At 35.1% G+C, this 18,528-nt stretch overlaps 2 protein-coding genes across 2 annotated transcripts; both read right to left on the bottom strand.

Annotated features, from left to right (window-relative positions):
• Positions 1–365: 365 nt before the first annotated feature.
• Positions 366–3,907, bottom strand: LOC123199976 (VAMP-like protein YKT61). The gene is made up of 6 exons (XM_044615036.1): positions 3,581–3,907; positions 2,575–2,672; positions 1,873–1,977; positions 1,709–1,774; positions 1,100–1,186; positions 366–775 (listed from the first exon to the last, which is right to left on the bottom strand). The coding sequence occupies exons 1-6, from the start codon at positions 3,771–3,773 to the stop codon at positions 725–727; spliced, it is 600 nt and encodes a 199-aa protein (XP_044470971.1). The 5' UTR covers positions 3,774–3,907; the 3' UTR covers positions 366–724.
• Positions 3,908–7,767: 3,860 nt separating this feature from the next.
• LOC123200046 (FIP1[V]-like protein) lies at positions 7,768–17,945 on the bottom strand. The gene is made up of 9 exons (XM_044615132.1): positions 17,018–17,945; positions 14,896–15,143; positions 14,253–14,379; positions 14,109–14,177; positions 13,794–13,934; positions 13,425–13,526; positions 12,973–13,316; positions 10,888–12,556; positions 7,768–9,073 (listed from the first exon to the last, which is right to left on the bottom strand). Exons 1-9 carry the CDS (start codon positions 17,822–17,824, stop codon positions 8,504–8,506), a joined length of 4,077 nt encoding a protein of 1,358 aa, XP_044471067.1. The 5' UTR covers positions 17,825–17,945; the 3' UTR covers positions 7,768–8,503.
• Positions 17,946–18,528: the final 583 nt, after the last annotated feature.

The following is an 18,528-nucleotide window of genomic DNA, read 5'->3' as shown; positions in this document are numbered from 1 at the left end:
TTTCAATTGTATACAAAAACTATGTACATAAAATTTTATTGATTTGATATGCATGAATGTTTTTAGATCCAAACCAAACCTTGGTTGGTCGGTCAATTTATCCTACCAGCTAGATAGACTGATAACACAAACATAAACATAACTAAAATTTTAAGTGAGACTTATTGAATATATTTATTAAAAAATATCGAACAATAAAAATATGTTTCTTACCGTTATTTTCTAATTAAAACCAGGACACTCCAATTCTCAACACAAAATCCAACAACTAATATGAAATATTTTTTTAGAGATCTCCCATGAAAATATTTATAACTTTTAAAATCAAATCTCATGCACAACAAAATTATAAAAAAAAAAAATTATTTTTGTAGTTTCAATGAAAAAAATATATAGAAATAAAAAATTAGATACAAATACATAGTACAGAAAATGTAGACGTATCCTGTATAATCAGAGCGAGAGAAACACATAAACAAGCTATGCTTGTGAATTGGAAGAGCATTAAGTACCAGGATACTAGATTTTTGCCAACAACGTTTCTTTACTTCTGATTATCAAGAACACAAAGACCACCCAGAAGATGAAAACCACAAAACTTCCAATCAAACAATTGATAAATGATATAAACATATTATAATCACCTTTATATCATCCATCAGCTTCAACACTGTAATAAGTGAATGATGCCATTACAGGATATATGCGCCTTGCCATGGGATGCTTACAGTATGGTACAACATTGATTAGTTTTCTTCGCCTGCTTGTAGAACATCTATTTCAAAAATCATAAAGTTCTTGCATTAGCCACAAGTTAAATTTGTTCTCAAAGCAACGTAAATGACTTCTCATCCCAACAATCTCCTACTGAGATATTGACATGGATGTGATGTAATAAACTAATAAACTCAAAAATTTCATAAGGCCTTTGAATTATACTGGTCTAGAGGCAACTAAGCAACCAAACAGCAAAAACCAATAGGGTAGAATAAGTACATGTAAACAGGTAGCATGAAAGACTATGCACATATGAGTTACAAATGTTCAGTTGTTACTAACAAAAGAGTGAAAAAAAAATACAAACTTCTGGTTGGATTACCTGTGATGCTGCGCTGAGATCTGAACTCTTTTCAACTAAACTGTCCAGCTTCTCACCTCGTGCAAGCACACTATCAATAGTTTTATGCTGAAATAGATAATTAAACATTAGAAAACTTGAAAGAAAGAGAAGCCAATATTATAAACAGATAAGATAACGATTACAAAGCATAAATTATTAATCATCAAAAGCCCAGCCCCAAAACTTAAAATAAAAAAAATTCACATACAGCATATGCCATGAGAACAACCTGGGAATAAAAGAAATTCACATATAGCAAATTTAGTATCCCAATTGTAATTTTTTTAATTCAGAAATTCCATAACTTGCCGCTTGCATTTAGAATGAACAAAACTATCCAAATCATTTATATCCCATACAGCTTTGAGGCTGAGGCTGAGGCTGTATCAGAAGAGCAAGACTTTGGTTGAATTGGGGCACTTCAATAACTATGTTCAACTAAAAAAGACTCATATGCATCTAATTAAAGACCCGATGTCTGATGTAGCTCATACCAAAACATTTTGAATAAGAATTACCTATCAATTAGAAAATGAAAACTAAAGGTTGTGTGACAGTAATTGAGGATTGAGAAAGCAAAATACTCACAAGAATAATCTTGGTTTCATCCAATTCCCTTTGAATTTTCAACAATTTATCAGCCTCTGCAGGGTCCTGAAATGTTGTCAATTGGAAACAATGAAAGCACAAGATGATGAGATCTAAATCGTCAATTGTGAATTTGAACAAGTTGAAAAAGAAATTTAAGGTACCTGAAATTTAATCAAAGCTTCATTCAGATAAGGCCACAGTTGAGAGCTGTCTGCCTGAGAAGTTTTCCATGAATCACCAAAACTTTTCTGATACTCATCTATCACCTGCCAGACACCCTTAATTTATCAACTATCCAAGAAAAAAACAGACAGCATCAAGCATCCACACAAGGTTTCATCATCACAAAAAAATTCCAAAATGAAGAAAACTCAACCCATATAAAATTATATTTTCAAAGAAACTTTTCATTCTCACACTTCAAACTTTTGAGTGAGATAATTTCACCAGCTGTTAACTCGCTGAACGTACAAGAGATTTAAGATCTAACCGAGAAACACAATAGTGGGAATTCTCCAAAAGAAAAAGTAAAATAGATCAATAAATAACCATGGGGACAAAACTATTCCAAATTTCCAACTAAATTTTCTTCTTTTGTTACTATCAACCAACTTTGAAATTTTCATTTCCTTTATGTTTTATAAGATATTAAATCTAAAATGCAAGAAGTTTTACAATATATAATAAACTTTAATGTTTTGACAGTTAAAGATTAAAATGTTTTTAGAAAAAGTAAAACATACAGAGAGCATCTTATCTGCCCATCAATTTTGGGAAAAGCACTCTCATAGAAAAAACTTCCTAAGAACCATTAAGCATAACCAAATTAAAATTAAAATTGATATGGGTCGAGTATAATATACCTGGTTCAGAAGTGAAAATGCGCTTCGAACTGGATAGTGATCATCCATAAATCCTACTGCGCATAGTCCATTTCTATTATAAGCATGCACCTTGTACTCTACACAATCAATTAAAACCCAACAAAATTAAAAACAATTAACACAATCAACTCGTTCATTTACTTCTTCTCAGACTATCAGCTTTACACTCAAAACTCGACAAACTTGAGAAATCATGAATACCAAACGAATCAAGCTCACAATGATCACAAATTTACTCAATTCTTAAAAATTAAGAAAAAAAAAACGCTGATACACTCCTAAATACAAAGCAGGGGAATTTTATTTTATTTATTCAAAGCACCATAAAGCATAATACATCATAAGGAATTAAAGATAACTGAGAAATCATAAGCCTGAAACAATTTGAGATCACAAAAATTACAAATTTGTACCCAAAAACAAAGAAAACCGCTACACAAAGAAAACATAATATGTTGTTCCAATGTATCTCAAAAGTACAATTAATACATCACTAAATAGTTTGATATAGTTGAGAATCATAAATCTTAAACCCTTCGAGCTCACAAAAATTACAAATTTACTTCAAAAACAAAGAAAAACTTTAACCTCACTCCTAACTCCATACAATAACAAAAAACATCTGTTGAATGTAATTCAGTAAAGCATAATTCTAAAGGATCATTATTTTACTAGTTTCAATATATCTTAAAGTGTAATTTTCAACACAATAGATTAAAAAAGAATTCCAGATAACTTGAAGCTCACAACAATTACATGGTCACTTATTCTAAAATGGCCTCCAATTGCAGAACAAAATACAACTCGATAAAGCGTTAAAAAAAACCACAAAATATAATTTTTCTATTATACACAGAATAAATAGATCACATGATAATAATTATAAAAGCTACAAAATAAACTCAAAACGACAAGATTCTAGCTGAAACGTAAACCGACAGAAAGCGATGTAATTATCAGTTAAAAGGAAAAGATGAAATCGGACCTTCCTGTTGAACCGACTGACGCTGCGACGGAGGAGTGCGCTTGGCGACGGTGCGACCGACGAAGACGATGAACTCTTTGATGCTGGAGCGTTGAAAGTAACCGAAATGGCTAACATCAGATGCGTTGGCCAAGATCACCGGATCGGCTCCCTCGGGGACGCATTTCAACACCAGCAACGCCGTGATTTTCATTTCTATCTCTCTCCTGTGGCGAATTTTACAGTGTCCTACGGTGCCTCCGCTTTGAATTTGTCTTTGTATCTGCTTTCGATTAACGGGATTCGAGCAAGGTGATGAAGAAGAGAAAGCAGATTCGTTTTTAATAGGGAGAGAAGAATTCAGTGTTGTTACGTGTAGAGTAATATTTTTCAAACGGCTTAGCTGGCAACAGTGGGCCATGTGGTGCTCTACTGAGTATTTTGTGCACGGTAAGAATCGTTTGGTTTAAAGAATAGTTTGATTACTCTAATAATTTATTTTTTATTATTTGTATTATTTTATTTATTTAATAGATAATAAAAATATTTAAATATTTTTTTATTATTAATAATAATAATATAAGAGATAATCTTTTTATTTTATTATAATTATTTATTATTTATTAATTATTTAGGATAAAAATAATCTTATTTTCAATTAATATAATAAATAACATAAAAAATATTTTAGAATAATTAAATACAAAGACTTTTAAATAAAATAATATATTAGTATTTTTTTATTACCTTTAACTAAATATAATAATTATTTATATCTATTTATTTTTATAGAATTTTATGGAATATAATAATAAATTATATCTTATAATGTTGGAGAAAATCTTTTAATTTTTATAATAAAATATTTTTTAAATCAAATGTCTCGTTAACATGCTAAGCCAAACCGAGCCAAACACAAATGTCAGTTGGCTCATGTTTGGCTCTAATGGGTAAAGAGATGGCTCAGGTTCATTAAGCTTAGATCCAAGCTATAAATGAGATATTACTTTTGATAAGCTAAAACTCTAACCTTGTGACAACACTTTCGAGCCAAGGTATAATCATTTAAATTCAAGGCTTAAATTTGTTGATAATTATTAAAATTACATCATTTTAGTAAATAGAAAAATAACTTAACAATTAACTAAAATTATATCATTTTAATATTAACAAAAATAATGTTAATCTTTCAATCATTCAGTTCAATTTGACTTAAGACAAGACCAAACTCAAATTAAATTAAATTGAACAGTTTACCCATGAATTGAATCGAAGTTTACCCATGAATTGAATCGAACAGAACTCCATTTAAATCAAATTCGCTTTGATTTCTAGTCAAGCAAAGAACCCTAACTCGAGATTGATAAATATGAACTCAAATAGGGTTACTTTTTAAAACTAAACCAGCTCAAAGTCCAACCCTAATTTGAGGATCAAGGACATTCTAATTGCAAATAATTTTGATTTGGATACTTACATTTCCCTCTCAATTAGAGCATACATGATTCAGTTTGAACAAATAATCAAAACAGTTTCATCAGGTGAAAAAAATTGACAATCCAATCAAACAGAAGAAGATATTTACATGACTAATTTCAGGATTAATCACATGTATTCAATGGAGAATTTCGAATATCCACGGTTGAAGGAAAGTAAAACCCTCAGGTGTTTTCTCTATCCTTTCCTGTTTAACCTCTTCTATCAGACAAATTTCTTTCTCTTCTGCTAATTGCTCTCAGTATGACACATTCTTTTCTGGACAACACAATCTTCAGAAGTCTACTGGAATTGGGGGCATAAAATACTTATAATCCCCTGAGATTGTTTCTCTGAAAGCCATTGGAGAGGAGGTGAACAAGGCAGGAACAAAGCTTGTTTTAGTGTTCCTCAACCCAAAAACCCGAATGAAGTTGAACCAACAATCAATCAAGCATACAGTGAATCTTCCTGCAATCAAAATCTTTTGCTCCTAGCATAGATATCCTGAAAAATCTCATATTGCCCGTTCACAATAAAACAGGATATTTGTACCCTTCAACTACTCTTGTGACTGATGCTCATAAAGGACTACAAGTATATGCTTATGGTTTTGCAAACAATGTTTAATTAAGCTGTAATCACAGCTATGATCCATCAAATGAGACCTTGAAATTTCTTGATAATTTGCAGTTCGATGTTGACAAATTTATCACAGATTTTCCTCCTACAGCTTCAGAAACCATACGTTTGCAATTTCATGAGAGAAATTTGGCTGCAATTCTCTTGCTGCTGGCAGCATGAACAGTATTGCCCATGAACAATACAGTTCACCTGATGAATAACAAATTGATCTCGATTTGAACTGTCGAACTGAAATTCCAACTCAAGATCCACTCGATCTACCAGTGGATCCAATCAAAGCTACTCATTACATTTGACTTAATTTTTAGGTCTAATCTAACAACATTTCACATTTCACATTTCAAGTGCCTGTACATATGTAGTAACAACGCCCACAACCACAATGCAATTAAAGATAAAATACAGAATCCAGAAAACAAACGCCCTGGGCTCAGGTTCAAGTTTTCAAAATATTTCCTCAATATGTTGGAAAGATTGGATTTTGATCTAGAAAACTTGATAAGTTTATTCCTTTCCAACTTAAGTTTTAGAATTTAATTTCCCAAACAAATTAAAAACAAATCAAAATTTAAAGAATAAAAACATAAAAACGAGGTAGTGGAAGCAGAAATGGAGACTCAGATTCAGCTTTGAGTGGACACAACTTGAAAGTTAAAGTTCAATGGCTGCAACATGGACATACATCCGGGTTGCCACGCCAAGAAACGGGTCTCCAAGAAAGAGTCCAACTCAGAGCCTGAAAGCTTCATCACAGCCCCATTGCATTCACCATTGAAGAAAGAGAGAAAGAGAGAGAGAGAAAGAAAGATAAGTCTTTTGGCCATATTTCAACAGCCTCAATGTGGAAAGTGTTTTTATTTTGCCAAACCTTGGATGAAGAAGAGGCTCAGATTCGCCTTTTATCAGACAAAGATCGAAACTTCACCACCATGGCTGCAACAACAAGGAGTTTTAAACAATACCCAGAAGCCGCCTCGCCATGATGTGCAAAGATCCCCACCGTCTGATCATTTCACTTAGATAAAACCATCATCATCACAGCCTCCTCAAAGAGACAGAGAGAGAGAGAAAGAGAAAGATTAGAGTGAGTAAATTACATTTTCCCAAGGTTTGAACTTGAAACATTGCGTCGCCATGATCTACAAAGAACCCCGCCATCTGATCACAGAGACACAGCCTGCTCTGTTTGTTTTTATTGGAAGCTGAGAATAGTAACGTTGCTGTTAATGAAAGTGATGTGGGTAACCTTACCGGTGAAATCACCGGCTTCACTGACAATCAAAGGGAAGGAACAGCGACCCATCTTTGAGAGCAAAGCCTCATTCTTAAACTAATGAGATTGGAAACCCTAACGCTTGAAAATGAATGGTTTGATGTATTTATATACACTAAACTTGGTTCTTGTTTGTTATAAGCAATGTATCCTTGTGTCGATTCTTTTTTACCAATTTACCCCTTTGCAATTCTGCATATCTGCACAACTAGAATTAGATTCGAACACAGCTGCAATTCGAATATGCGTAAAACAAGTTTTATTTAAATGATTTTGAACTCAAATTCAAACATAAAAGTTAAATATTTTTTAACTTACGATAGAGAGATATTTAATTCATTAAGTTTGTAAATTTAAAAAAATTTGATATATATAAACTAAAACAATATTATTTTAATCAAAACTATATCATTTTATTTATTTTTTGTTTAGTTATAACACCAAATCAAAATTAAGCTTGACTTCTCTAAAACAAGTTAAACTCGAACAATACCAAGTTAAACACAAACTTGGACGAACTCAAATTCAACCCTACAGTAAGCTTGTTATCTGATTTTTTTTTCTTTTTGGTTCCCCATACTCATGGGTTCCTAAAGCATCGACTAGCTGTTTCATTCATGGATTGCAAAGTTCACACTGGCCAAAATATTTATGGTAGCTTCTCACAAAAAAATATATATATATATTTCTAATGAGATAAAATAAATATTATTACCGATGAGATACGATAAATAATATCTTTAAAAAGAGATTCAAACCAAATTATCAAACTGAAATTTTAATTCGAATTCATTTCAAATCAAGTCAAACACCGTACCAAGCCAAAATGCCCCATTCACATTGCAATAATGAAAACAGTATCTCAAAAGTAAAATTGTCAAAAGTTCGAGAGGTCAACGGTGGTACTTTGTTCTATTCCTTTCATCTTGTCACTATAACTCAAATTAACTTGATATCATGAATACAAAAACAAATACTAACATTACCATTCTTGTGTTTTTGCCTTCTCAAAAAAGAACATGTGGTAACATGGTAATTTCTAGTCAAGCTAAAGAATACAGATAGTGGCAGAATCATTCATCATCTAAATCTATTTTGATGATGCTTCATCTCTATGCATTACCTGACAAAGTTTCCTCTTCTTCAAATCTCACAATTTTAAGTCGCCGGGCGCCTTCGAATTCATGCTAGTACCTCGGCTCTGTACTGTTAGCAGAATTTTGCAGGTTCGGACACAGTTCATGACTGAGCCTCCAAAAACCCAGACTGAATCTGAGCAATACAATTCATATAGACTCCAAAATGTGACACCTTTAGTGACCAGCTCAGTGTTACATTCACTAGTGTATATACACATAATATAAAAATGTATAGGGTGACCGGCATCCTTACAAGAATATAAATCTATGGCTGAGGTACATGGAAATGGGTCCCAAATACCCTACAGAACCCATTTTATGATATTAAGGTCTGATTGGACCTTCAGGGTTAAATAACATGAAATCAGGAAAGCAACAAAGCCAGTTAACATACATTACTTGCTTTCACATTTAGTTACTGATCCACCTTCGTTTTCGAGCTGGGCGCTCTGCTTTAATTTCTAAATCAGCAGGAGTCTGAGTCTCAGTTTTCGCAGATGGTAGTGGCTCACTCTCCATCTTCTTTATTGCCACAGCATCCTTCTCACTTGGCATTGGGAGTTTGAATCGCTCACTTCGCTTCTTCAGCTTCTCAACTGTATCAAGGTGCCGATCATCCAATGGTTTTGAGTTGACACCCTTGGTCTCTGGATCAGCAACATCTTTTTTATCAGCCAAGGAATGTTGCTGATTGACAGGCTCAATCACTGTAGCAGAATCCTCCATGCGTTTGCTGGCTTCTAAAGATACACCATTTTTATTCCCATCTATGTCATTAAACTTCAAAGAAGTTGCCGACTTGTTGTTGATACTGAAATCCCTCTCCTTATGGCTGGTCCATCGTTCCAATTTTGAGCGCCCTCTCCTTGAATCTTGCTGTTCATCGTCCGAGGAAGCATCTTCCTTCTGTTTTCTGGAAGAGTTACGATGACCTGTTTTCTCATTCTCAGCATTTCCTTGCTTAAAGCCGCCCTTCAAACCCTAAACAGAAATACAACCAATCACGAACAGACAAGAATTCTAAAAGGGAAATTCCCAGCATTAATTAAGGGTTCAATCAAGGAACCACCTACATTAAGCAGCAATTCGCAGAGAAGCAACTTACCAGTGGTTTTCCAAAACTGTCAAAGAAGATTATTGAAAAACATTATTTTCCTAAAAGAAAAGTGGAAACCCCTAATCTTCGGCTACATGCATTGTCAAAACCCAAGGGGAAAAAGTGCATGGATAAGTCAAATTCCATACCACAAAATAACTGTACATACACTAAATCATCTGAAAATAGAATTTGATATATTATCTGAGATCAACCTGGCAACTGGTATAGCTAATGCATGAGGCATATCTTTATTCAAATTAAAAAAAAAAAAAAAGAGCCCATAAATTTGCCTTCCAAGCCAGCAGGCATCAAAGAGGTGCTCTATTACCATCATTTATGAGGTATCATAAAAGGATTACATGAGACATTCAACCACTTTACACAAACCAAATATGTTTTTATAGAGATAAGAGGTATCTCACATCAAACAAAATCAGTAAATGATAAATGTGACATCAAAAACAAATTTTTAAACTTGTGGACCAAAGGCTAACGACTAATTGTTGACTTCTTAAGTTTTGTATTTTGTGAAGCCAACAACTTTGATCCTCACATTAAAGCTTCAAGATGTCCAGAACAAAAACTACCATGCAATCATACATACAAATCTCTCTCTCTCTCTCTCTCTCTCTCTCTCTCTCTCTATCTATATATATATATATATATATATATATATATATATATATAGATATTCTCGAGTCTGAACATCCTGATAAAAATTTGGTCAAGACCATACATATTTGCCTTTGGATAAATTAAATAGGACTAAAATGATAGTTATGATCTTGATACAATGGCGTATGTGTATGGTCCTAATAAATTATATCATGACGTACTAACTAGACAATTATTACATTTATATATAAAACAGCCAAGCCATACTACAAAGGAACCCTAATAATTCCGCCACAAACAACAACAATGATAACAAAAATCAATAGACAGATATATATTGCCTAAGAAATCGGCACACTCCTTACAGAGTAAGAAGTCCTTAAAGAACTTTCTCTGCATATCACTTCTTATCTTTCTTCTTTATAACTGATTTAAAATACCAATATTAGTATTCATTTTTTTCCATTCATCTATTACATTGCTACTTATCTTTCTTTTTTTTTTTTCTCCCCTACTCGAGCTCAAGTGTTAAGCCATGAGTTCAAGCGCTAAACCAAAGCTTAGCTCAAACCAACCTATTTGACAGACCAAAATAACCGGCCTAGTGGGCTCAGCAGAGATTTCATAGTATTTAGTATTGCACAATAATAGAGTAACCAAAGGGTCATATTCAATATAACCTAAGCAGTTACCAAGTATAAAATTTGAAGGCATGAAACTACTAAAACACGGTCTGTCAACTTAGCCTTGATGAATCATAGAAATTGACTCAAAAAGTTCTCAATTTCTAACAATATTATGTAGACACAAAGCTACATGTTAGGGTTTCAAACTTATCCCGGTCCTTCCATCTGTGAATGCTGGCTGCCTCACTGAAAATTGCTTCATCCCAACAAAACATTGACAGACAAAAAATACGAACATTTCTTGGTTTCAACAATTTTTCAAAGGCATCAAAATTTCAGTTTGAAAATTCTTTCTTATTTTATTCATTTATTTATATTAGCCCATTTTTCTAATTCAACTTCTATGAGTAGATTTCTCATTTCTAACTTTATACTCTAGTGTCTATGGAACATACCATCTCACTACTATGACCACTTTGATTTTCTTGATTTCTCCTGGAAGCAACAGAACTGTTGTGATCCCCGCCATCAGATTCCTTACTTTTCCTAGTGTTTTCTTTATGTTTTTTCTCAGTCACCCTTGAGTTATCAGAAGCATTAACAGCACGATCACTACGAGAAGCTGATCTTTCCTGCCTTGATTTTTTCTCCTCATTGTTAAATTGATTTCCTCGCACATAATTATCGTCACGTCCTCGATGGTTTGAAAAACTTTCATCCCCTATTCGCTCCTTTCTCTTCAGTTCACTCTGACGGGTGGAGTCTTTGAGTTGGTACTCTTTATCAGAGCCCTTATAGTCATCCTTCATTCTAACATGACCAGCCCGTGCTTTGTCTTCTGAACTACGCCCAGTCCTTACAGTACCTCGTCCATCTTCTCTTTTGCTCTTTGGTAGAACTTCTTCATGAGGTTTTACCCTATGCCATTCCTCCCTTTCTTTCTCCCTCTGCCTCTCCCCCCTTTCTCTCTGCAACCACACCTCATCTTTGAGTCTAACAGGATGGTGGTCATCGAAATTTTCTCTAATTCGTTGTTGGTCATCTCTCTTCCGCATCTCCAAAACATCATCTCTTTCTCGCTTTCGACGACTAGTGGAATCTCGTGGACCATGCAAGATTTCATCTCTGTCAGTATAGTCCCTCCTTAAATAGTCATCATCTTTTCTTCTCTTGCTACTATAATCTTCCAACATTTCATTCCTACCCTTCAAATTATCATCTCTTTCCCTGTGTCGTGAACTAGGATCCTTGTCGTGATGAACCCTATAGCTTTCATTATCTAATTGTTTTCTTGAATACAGATCATCTCTATTGCTTCTCTCACTTTCCCAAGCCTTACCCCTATGCCTTGGTCCCATGTCATCACCATGTTCACGCTCCCTCTTCCTTGAGTCTTCAGTTCTATTTTTTCTGCTGCAAGGATCATCATCTCTCCTTTGCCAAACTGCATCAGGATTTTCCCGCTCCTTTCGCCGATCAAAACCCTCAGTTTTCATATGCACATGATGAACCATGCTGGGATCCAAGTCTCTATTAGGATAAGAACCCTCCCTCCCCTTTGCAGCCATGTGATTTCTTTCAAAGTCTTTTCTCCCCTCACGATCTTTTCTTCGGAAACTCTGTTCATTTTCCTCAAGGTGCTTTTTCACACTACCCATGCGTGTAGAACGACTATCTTGCATAACTTCCTCCTCAACACCATCACGACCCTTCTTATAATCTCGGCTGCTGCCAGATCTTGCTTTACTGTTTTCACTACTTCTTGCAGCCCTCGAATCCTCCTCATCAAATTCTAGATCTGGTTTCCCGACTTGGGAGCCTACTTTTTGTTTCTTCATTGTACGAAGTGAATTCCCATCTTTACGGGTATCACTTTTGGTTATCGTATTTGTGTCCTCTTTATCCATCACAGAGCTTCCATCACCTGGCCGAAGCTCATCATGCACATGATCTTTATTCTCAACACTCAATTCCACAGCACCACTAGCCGAAACAGGAGAAGATGATGGACTATGTTTACCCTGCAAGCTTGCAAATGAGTCTTCATCTTGATTATCATGGAAATTCTTACTCTGTGGGCTTCGACTGGGACTCAGATGAGATCTGTCACTTCCCTGTATCCGCCTGTACTCAACAAAAGCAAGTTAAAAAGTGTTAATTAAGTACAGAGCAAGCTTACAAGTTTAAGTCAACAGCATATTTAGATAAATATATAATAAAAAAATATAGAAATCAAACAACAAAAAAAGAATCAATTATTTCACAATGTTCATCACATATCTTCAACCAAGTTTACCCCTTAACTTTTGAAGACCAGAAAAAAATATTTCATAGACAAACTGTCCTGTAGACTAAAATACAAGATGGTGCAAGTGAAATAGAAAATTGAATGTAGACGAATATCAACCCAGTAATGTTTACTGACACAGACTGCTACTATGACACTTATTGCTAGAGCACCTGTAGCATAAACAAGTTCCGTACAAATCAAACTAATAAATAGGACACGAACATTACATCCATCAAAGATTATTGTATACCTGTCTTCATGAGAAGTCCCAACGTTTTCACCAGGGTACTTTGAAGTCTGGCCCCTGGAACCAGGATGAAAATGATGTGATACTTCAGGAGGGAAGGGCACTGTCCCATCTCCTTCAGGCATATTATCTTGAACAGAATTCATAAAAGGTGCCCTATGTCCAACTGGCTCCCTCTTTCTATTATCAAAAGCCTCTGGAGGACCATCAAAGAATTCATTGTCTACTGGTCCAATCTCATCTTCAGCTGTATGGCTTCCTCCTCTAAGATCCTCTCTTGGAAGATCATTGTCTCGGTCGCCATTACCTACAGATGACTCATCATCCAGAGAGTCCTGGCAAATAATCTGTTTATCCAAGCACTTTCAGTTAATTTAAAATTGCATATGCAGCATATATACATTCACTCGAAGTGATCAAGATCAGTGCAATTTAACAGGAGATAGATAACTAACCTCAATGATTGCATCTGAATCACGGATTCGAGGAGGACGAGTGTCAATAGAGGGGAGGCGTTCACCATAACCACCTTCCACCTGTATTGCTCTCCCAGTTGGCTGGAAGAAAATAGATAAAACCACTGAGTCTGGTTACTGATGTAGAATATAAACACTACCATCTATGGCATAAAACATGTTTGTAACTCTCCAATAATAATACACATGTAAAAATCTCCATTAACAGAATTAATTTAAATATTTTTAAGCAAAAACAAAATCAAGAAATTCATTCAGAAACAAAATATAAATTCAATAAGCAGATATATCACAAAAAAAAAAAAAGGAACATGTAAATAAAAAATAGAACCAGAAGCTGAGGCATACTAGTGGAGGTCGCACACGAGAATGTCCTTTTGCTAAATCACTTTGTCCAACATCTGATTTTCCAACATTTGCACTGTCAGCTGCAACATCTAACACACCCGTTGCTGCTGCTAATTCTGGGGGCAAATCTGGATCATACTCCTAAAATGAAAACCATAATAGAATTAATAATATTCCTTTTCCTTCAAGTATAAACTCAGAAGTCACATCATCTATCTGTCTCTTTCTGTATATATCGTACACATGCAGGGGAAAGAGAGGCATACACAACAACTGCAAATCTGCCAGAGACACATATGCTATGCACCTCATTACCTGATCTGTTCTTCCACTTTCATAAACACGAATTTTGCTCTGCATGGTAGTCTCTAGGCGGTGTTGTTCCTGACAATTATTGAAACAGGGCCTTCTTAGTCTTGTTTTACCAAGTAAAAGATATCATTAAAGGTCAGTAGTTACCAGCTGTTTGCAATAATCCTTCCAGCTCTCCTCGGTCAAACCAAAATTGAAGAAGTCTGATACATCAACACCAGGGTATTTCCATGGTTTCTCTTCAAAACCATCAATGTCAACATCAAATATAGTCCTAAAAATAACAAAGAAGACATAACACCTTAATGAGACAACGCAAACATTGAATTGGATAATTTTACCAATGATACTCGTGTATTGAACCATGTTTGGCATAAGCACTAAAAATAAGACATTAAACATCCTGCAAGAAGCAATTTGCTCCTTTTTTCAGACTGCAGCAGCAAAATCAGACTGAATTCATGTAACATTCAAATGACACCACTATCGATACTAGACTTCATAGATAGTTAATTAGAGGAGAAACTATAAATATGATCAGTCATAAAACTGAGTAACAATCACTAGGATAACAACTAAGTAAAAGATGAAAAGTGTGCCGCAGAGTGAAAATCAATTTCTTGATGAAACAAGAAACTATTTAGGGTTTTTTCAATAAAAAAGAACCATACAAAATGAACAAGCAGTCTACTGAACTTGAACAACATGCCTGATGAAACAAGAAAAAGCTAACATAATGTAATATCAAAATCAAGGATTCAGCAAAAATTTATAGCTAATAAAAATATACTTGTGAGAAGGAAGTGTGAATTCCAGTCCAACTCCGAAACCACGTCCTGCCATATTGTTACCAGGACCAGGCATTCCAGGAAAACCTCTCTGCATGGGAATAGCATTTTTCAATCCAGTTGGTCGCCAGTCCCCTCTACCACGACCAGGAGTTGGACCCATGTTGACAAGAGGACGAACTTGACCTGGGGCTCCAACAGGACCAACAGCAGTTGATCCAGGTATTGGGGCAGCACCTGGTCTAACATACTGCATGCAGCACAAATCAATCACATGGTTAGCAAGAAAAACAAGAGAACAAGAAGAGGCATAAAGCCAAATATAATAATTTGATTAAATTTATCTTTTCACTAGTAAACACTTAAACGAAAACACTCATAAACCCAAAGATCGAAGGGAAGAAAGAATTTTCTTTCAAGAAAAAAAAATTTGAACATTGCATGATACTACATAACACTATAAAGAACATAAAGAGCACTAAAGATAAGCATGCCAACATATAGAGAAAACTATGAATTGGAAGACAAACTGCTGAAGGTTGCTGCAAACTAACAACAAGCTGAAAATTATCTATGCGTGGTTAAGATTCTGTAATAAGGTGCTCAGGTTGAAAAGCTCGAAGGTTCAATCACTTAAGGTGACAGGCACCAAAAAGGCATAAAGTAGAATATTTGGGTCATAGTTATCTCATCATAATGTGACACATGGTTAAGCAGACAGGGCTAAGGAATGATCTATGAATTCAAAACAATTTTGTCAGAGAAAATTTGGCCCAAGGTGACTGCCAAAGTTATTATACATCTACAACAGAGAGATTGATGTGCTTCACTGCAAAAAAGTATGTGAATGATTTTATTATACTGTTCAAAAATAAAGCAAGATATACCATAAGTAACAGATTGTTGTTTATGCTTGTATAAAGCGTACAATATACTTTGATATTACAGTGTGCACTAAATAAAGTTCTTTAGAACTTAAATAAATACCGTGCCACTAAAGGTTATTCATCTACAGTCTTGTGTGAGTATTGTGTGTACTGTAGAGTACAATAGGCTGAAAAAGCTTTAATTCTAAAAGTACAAAATCTGAATTTGTCCTTGGTCAAAAACCAAATGAAGCAAACATCCACAAAAGCTTCTCTGACTTCAGATGTCCCTTCTAAAGCACAACACCAAAAATCACTACTGTAAATATACACAACAGACAATGATTAACTCACATGAATGTTATAATGGCGTGAACAAAACCCTAAGAATTTTTCATGAGATATTAGTGGCACAAAAATGATGCTCTAAGTAGCATTTCTGCACATCATCAACTTTATTATACTCGTTATTTTCCCTATGATCTGCTGCATCTCTCAAAGTTTGTTTAATACAAAACATTAAAGTACCTAAAGGGCAAAATTATTGACTGTAACACACGGTATGTGAAAAAAACTACCACACTGTAAAAATGGCTCACATCGAAGATGAGACAAATTGCTTGGGATGGCCATTACAAAGTAAACATTTAAAATTTTTTTATTACCGAACACATTTGAGGTGATCTAAATACCATCACATATCCACTCATCTATTGCAAATCTCCTTGCATTTGTGAAACCATCATCAAACAGCTAGGCAAATCTGCTATCTAAGTGCAAGTTTATAACTTGGTTACACTTATCACACACCTAAACTATTTTCCTTCTTTTAGATCGGCAGCCCCAAAGCATTTTAAAAAAGCTGATGCAACATCATCAAAAAGTTAATAAGGACAATCAGTTAACACGCATCGGAAAGGTGAGACTAGTTAGCTTCGAGAAGCTCCGATTAGAAGATACTACACCTACATTTTTATCCATTTTGCATCCGCCACAGATTAGACATCCCTATCTCAGTCCACATCAGTCATAAATATGAAACAAAAGATGTTCAACTCAAATCAACAGATACACAAGAAAGAGTAACACTTTTATTTCATTAACATATAAAAAGTTTTACAAAAACTCTACAATCCAATTCATTCTTATTATTGTCTTCAAACCAAGGGTTAAAACACATAACCCCCTTAACAATAAATACAAACACATTCACATATATATATACACAAAAAAAGCACTAACTAACTAACAAACTAACCTTAAACTGAGAATGATATGGATTATGATACCCATAATGATTGCTATACCCAATCTTCACCGTAGCTGCCGCCACAGTCCCTGCCGCACCACCGTTCACTCTATCCCCAGCCTCCTTCTTCTCCACTCCTCCCTCCGCAACGCCCACCCCCACAGCCGCTTCATCTCCTCCTGCTCCCCCTCCTCCCCAATCCTGCTCCTCCATCAACAAACCCTGATTATTCGTGTCCATGTCAGCAACTATCACCAGTGGGTCTCCATCCTCGTCCTCATCGTCATCATCATCACCAGCACCTTCATCGATCAGCATCGGCCGGTGATTCTCATCATTCAAAACTATCTGCAAATCGTCTTCACTGTCACTATCCCAATCTTCTTCCTCTCCTGCCGCCACGTCACCGTTTCTCTTCCCACTCTCGTTCTTCTCCGCTCTCACACCCACCTCGCTCCCAAGCCCGGGGATCACCTCCACGTCATCATTCAAAACCCCAACCCCGTTAGTCCCCTCCTCGATATCGAATTTCACATCGTTCTCCGCCAACTCATCACCTCCACCAGCAACGTTCACATCCCCAGCGCGTGCCGGCGCGTGAACTTCCTTGAGCTGCGCCCTGGCCACGGATGAATCGTTAGGAGCGGAATTAGGGTAAGATGAATATGGGTTAAGATCAGATTTGAGGTTAAGGTCGATCGGAGCGGGGAGAGAGGAGGAAGGCGCGGGCACAGGGGAATTACCGCGGGTCTGCGGAACGGAGAACTTCTGGAGGACGTCGGTGTAGAGATCTCCGAACTCGTCGTCGTCTTCCATTATTAAAGATGAAAGAAAGAAAGAGGAGAGATGAGTTGGAGTACAATAGGAGAGTAGAAGGGTTTTGAGCCTTTTTGCGAAATGAAATGGTGTTGTATTTATAATTTGTTTTAGTTTTTCAAGTTTTCGAGTTTTATGAGGTTTTATAACGAGACGGGTGTGACATGGATTTTTCAAACTTATAGGGTGGAAAGTGTTCAAAGTTTGGGTGGGTATTTAATTTACAACTAGGTCTAGGTAAGGGTTCTCTACGTTGGAACTCCTTAAGTTTTGGTCATCTACAATAGCCCTCATATGTTTTGAAATGAGGATTGTATACCATATTTGATTAAAATAATATTATACTGTATACTTTTAAATACACAAATTAGTATACAGATGATACGTTATTATAAGATTGAGTGTTATCATATTCTTATTTTAAAATTACTTAATCATATAATAACATATCATCTATATATTTATTTATAAATTAATATATATATATATAATTTTATTAATTTGATTAAAATAAAGATCATCTCCCACATTCGATCATTTCACTTGTCAAGAAACACTCTCAGATAATTGTAAAACACAAAAATGAACTATTTATACTCAAATAAGAACCTAAATTCATTCATCCTTTATGTCTTTTTGAACAAAAATAAAATACAACGAAATGGTATTATTTTCTCTTCACATCTATTTTATTGAACAAAACA

This window comes from Mangifera indica, chromosome 17, assembly GCF_011075055.1.
Source record: "Mangifera indica cultivar Alphonso chromosome 17, CATAS_Mindica_2.1, whole genome shotgun sequence".
NCBI classification, from domain to species: Eukaryota; Viridiplantae; Streptophyta; class Magnoliopsida; order Sapindales; family Anacardiaceae; genus Mangifera; species Mangifera indica.
Note: the sequence above shows the minus strand (reverse complement) of the source record. Positions and strands in the feature narration are given on the sequence as shown.

Coding starts and splice junctions, on each gene's coding strand:
- LOC123200046 (XM_044615132.1), bottom strand. CDS start 17,824: ATGGAAGACGACGACGAGTTCGGAGATCTCTACACCGACGTCCTCCAG. Junction 13,317..13,424: donor ATTCAGATGCAATCATTGAG/GTTAGTTATCTA, acceptor TTGGATAAACAG/ATTATTTGCCAGGACTCTCT. Junction 9,074..10,887: donor GTGGTCATAGTAGTGAGATG/GTATGTTCCATA, acceptor ATTTCTGTTTAG/GGTTTGAAGGGCGGCTTTAA.
- LOC123199976 (XM_044615036.1), bottom strand. CDS start 3,773: ATGAAAATCACGGCGTTGCTGGTGTTGAAATGCGTCCCCGAGGGAGCC. Junction 2,673..3,580: donor TCAGTCGGTTCAACAGGAAG/GTCCGATTTCAT, acceptor TTGATTGTGTAG/AGTACAAGGTGCATGCTTAT. Junction 776..1,099: donor ATCTCAGCGCAGCATCACAG/GTAATCCAACCA, acceptor TTTTTGAAATAG/ATGTTCTACAAGCAGGCGAA.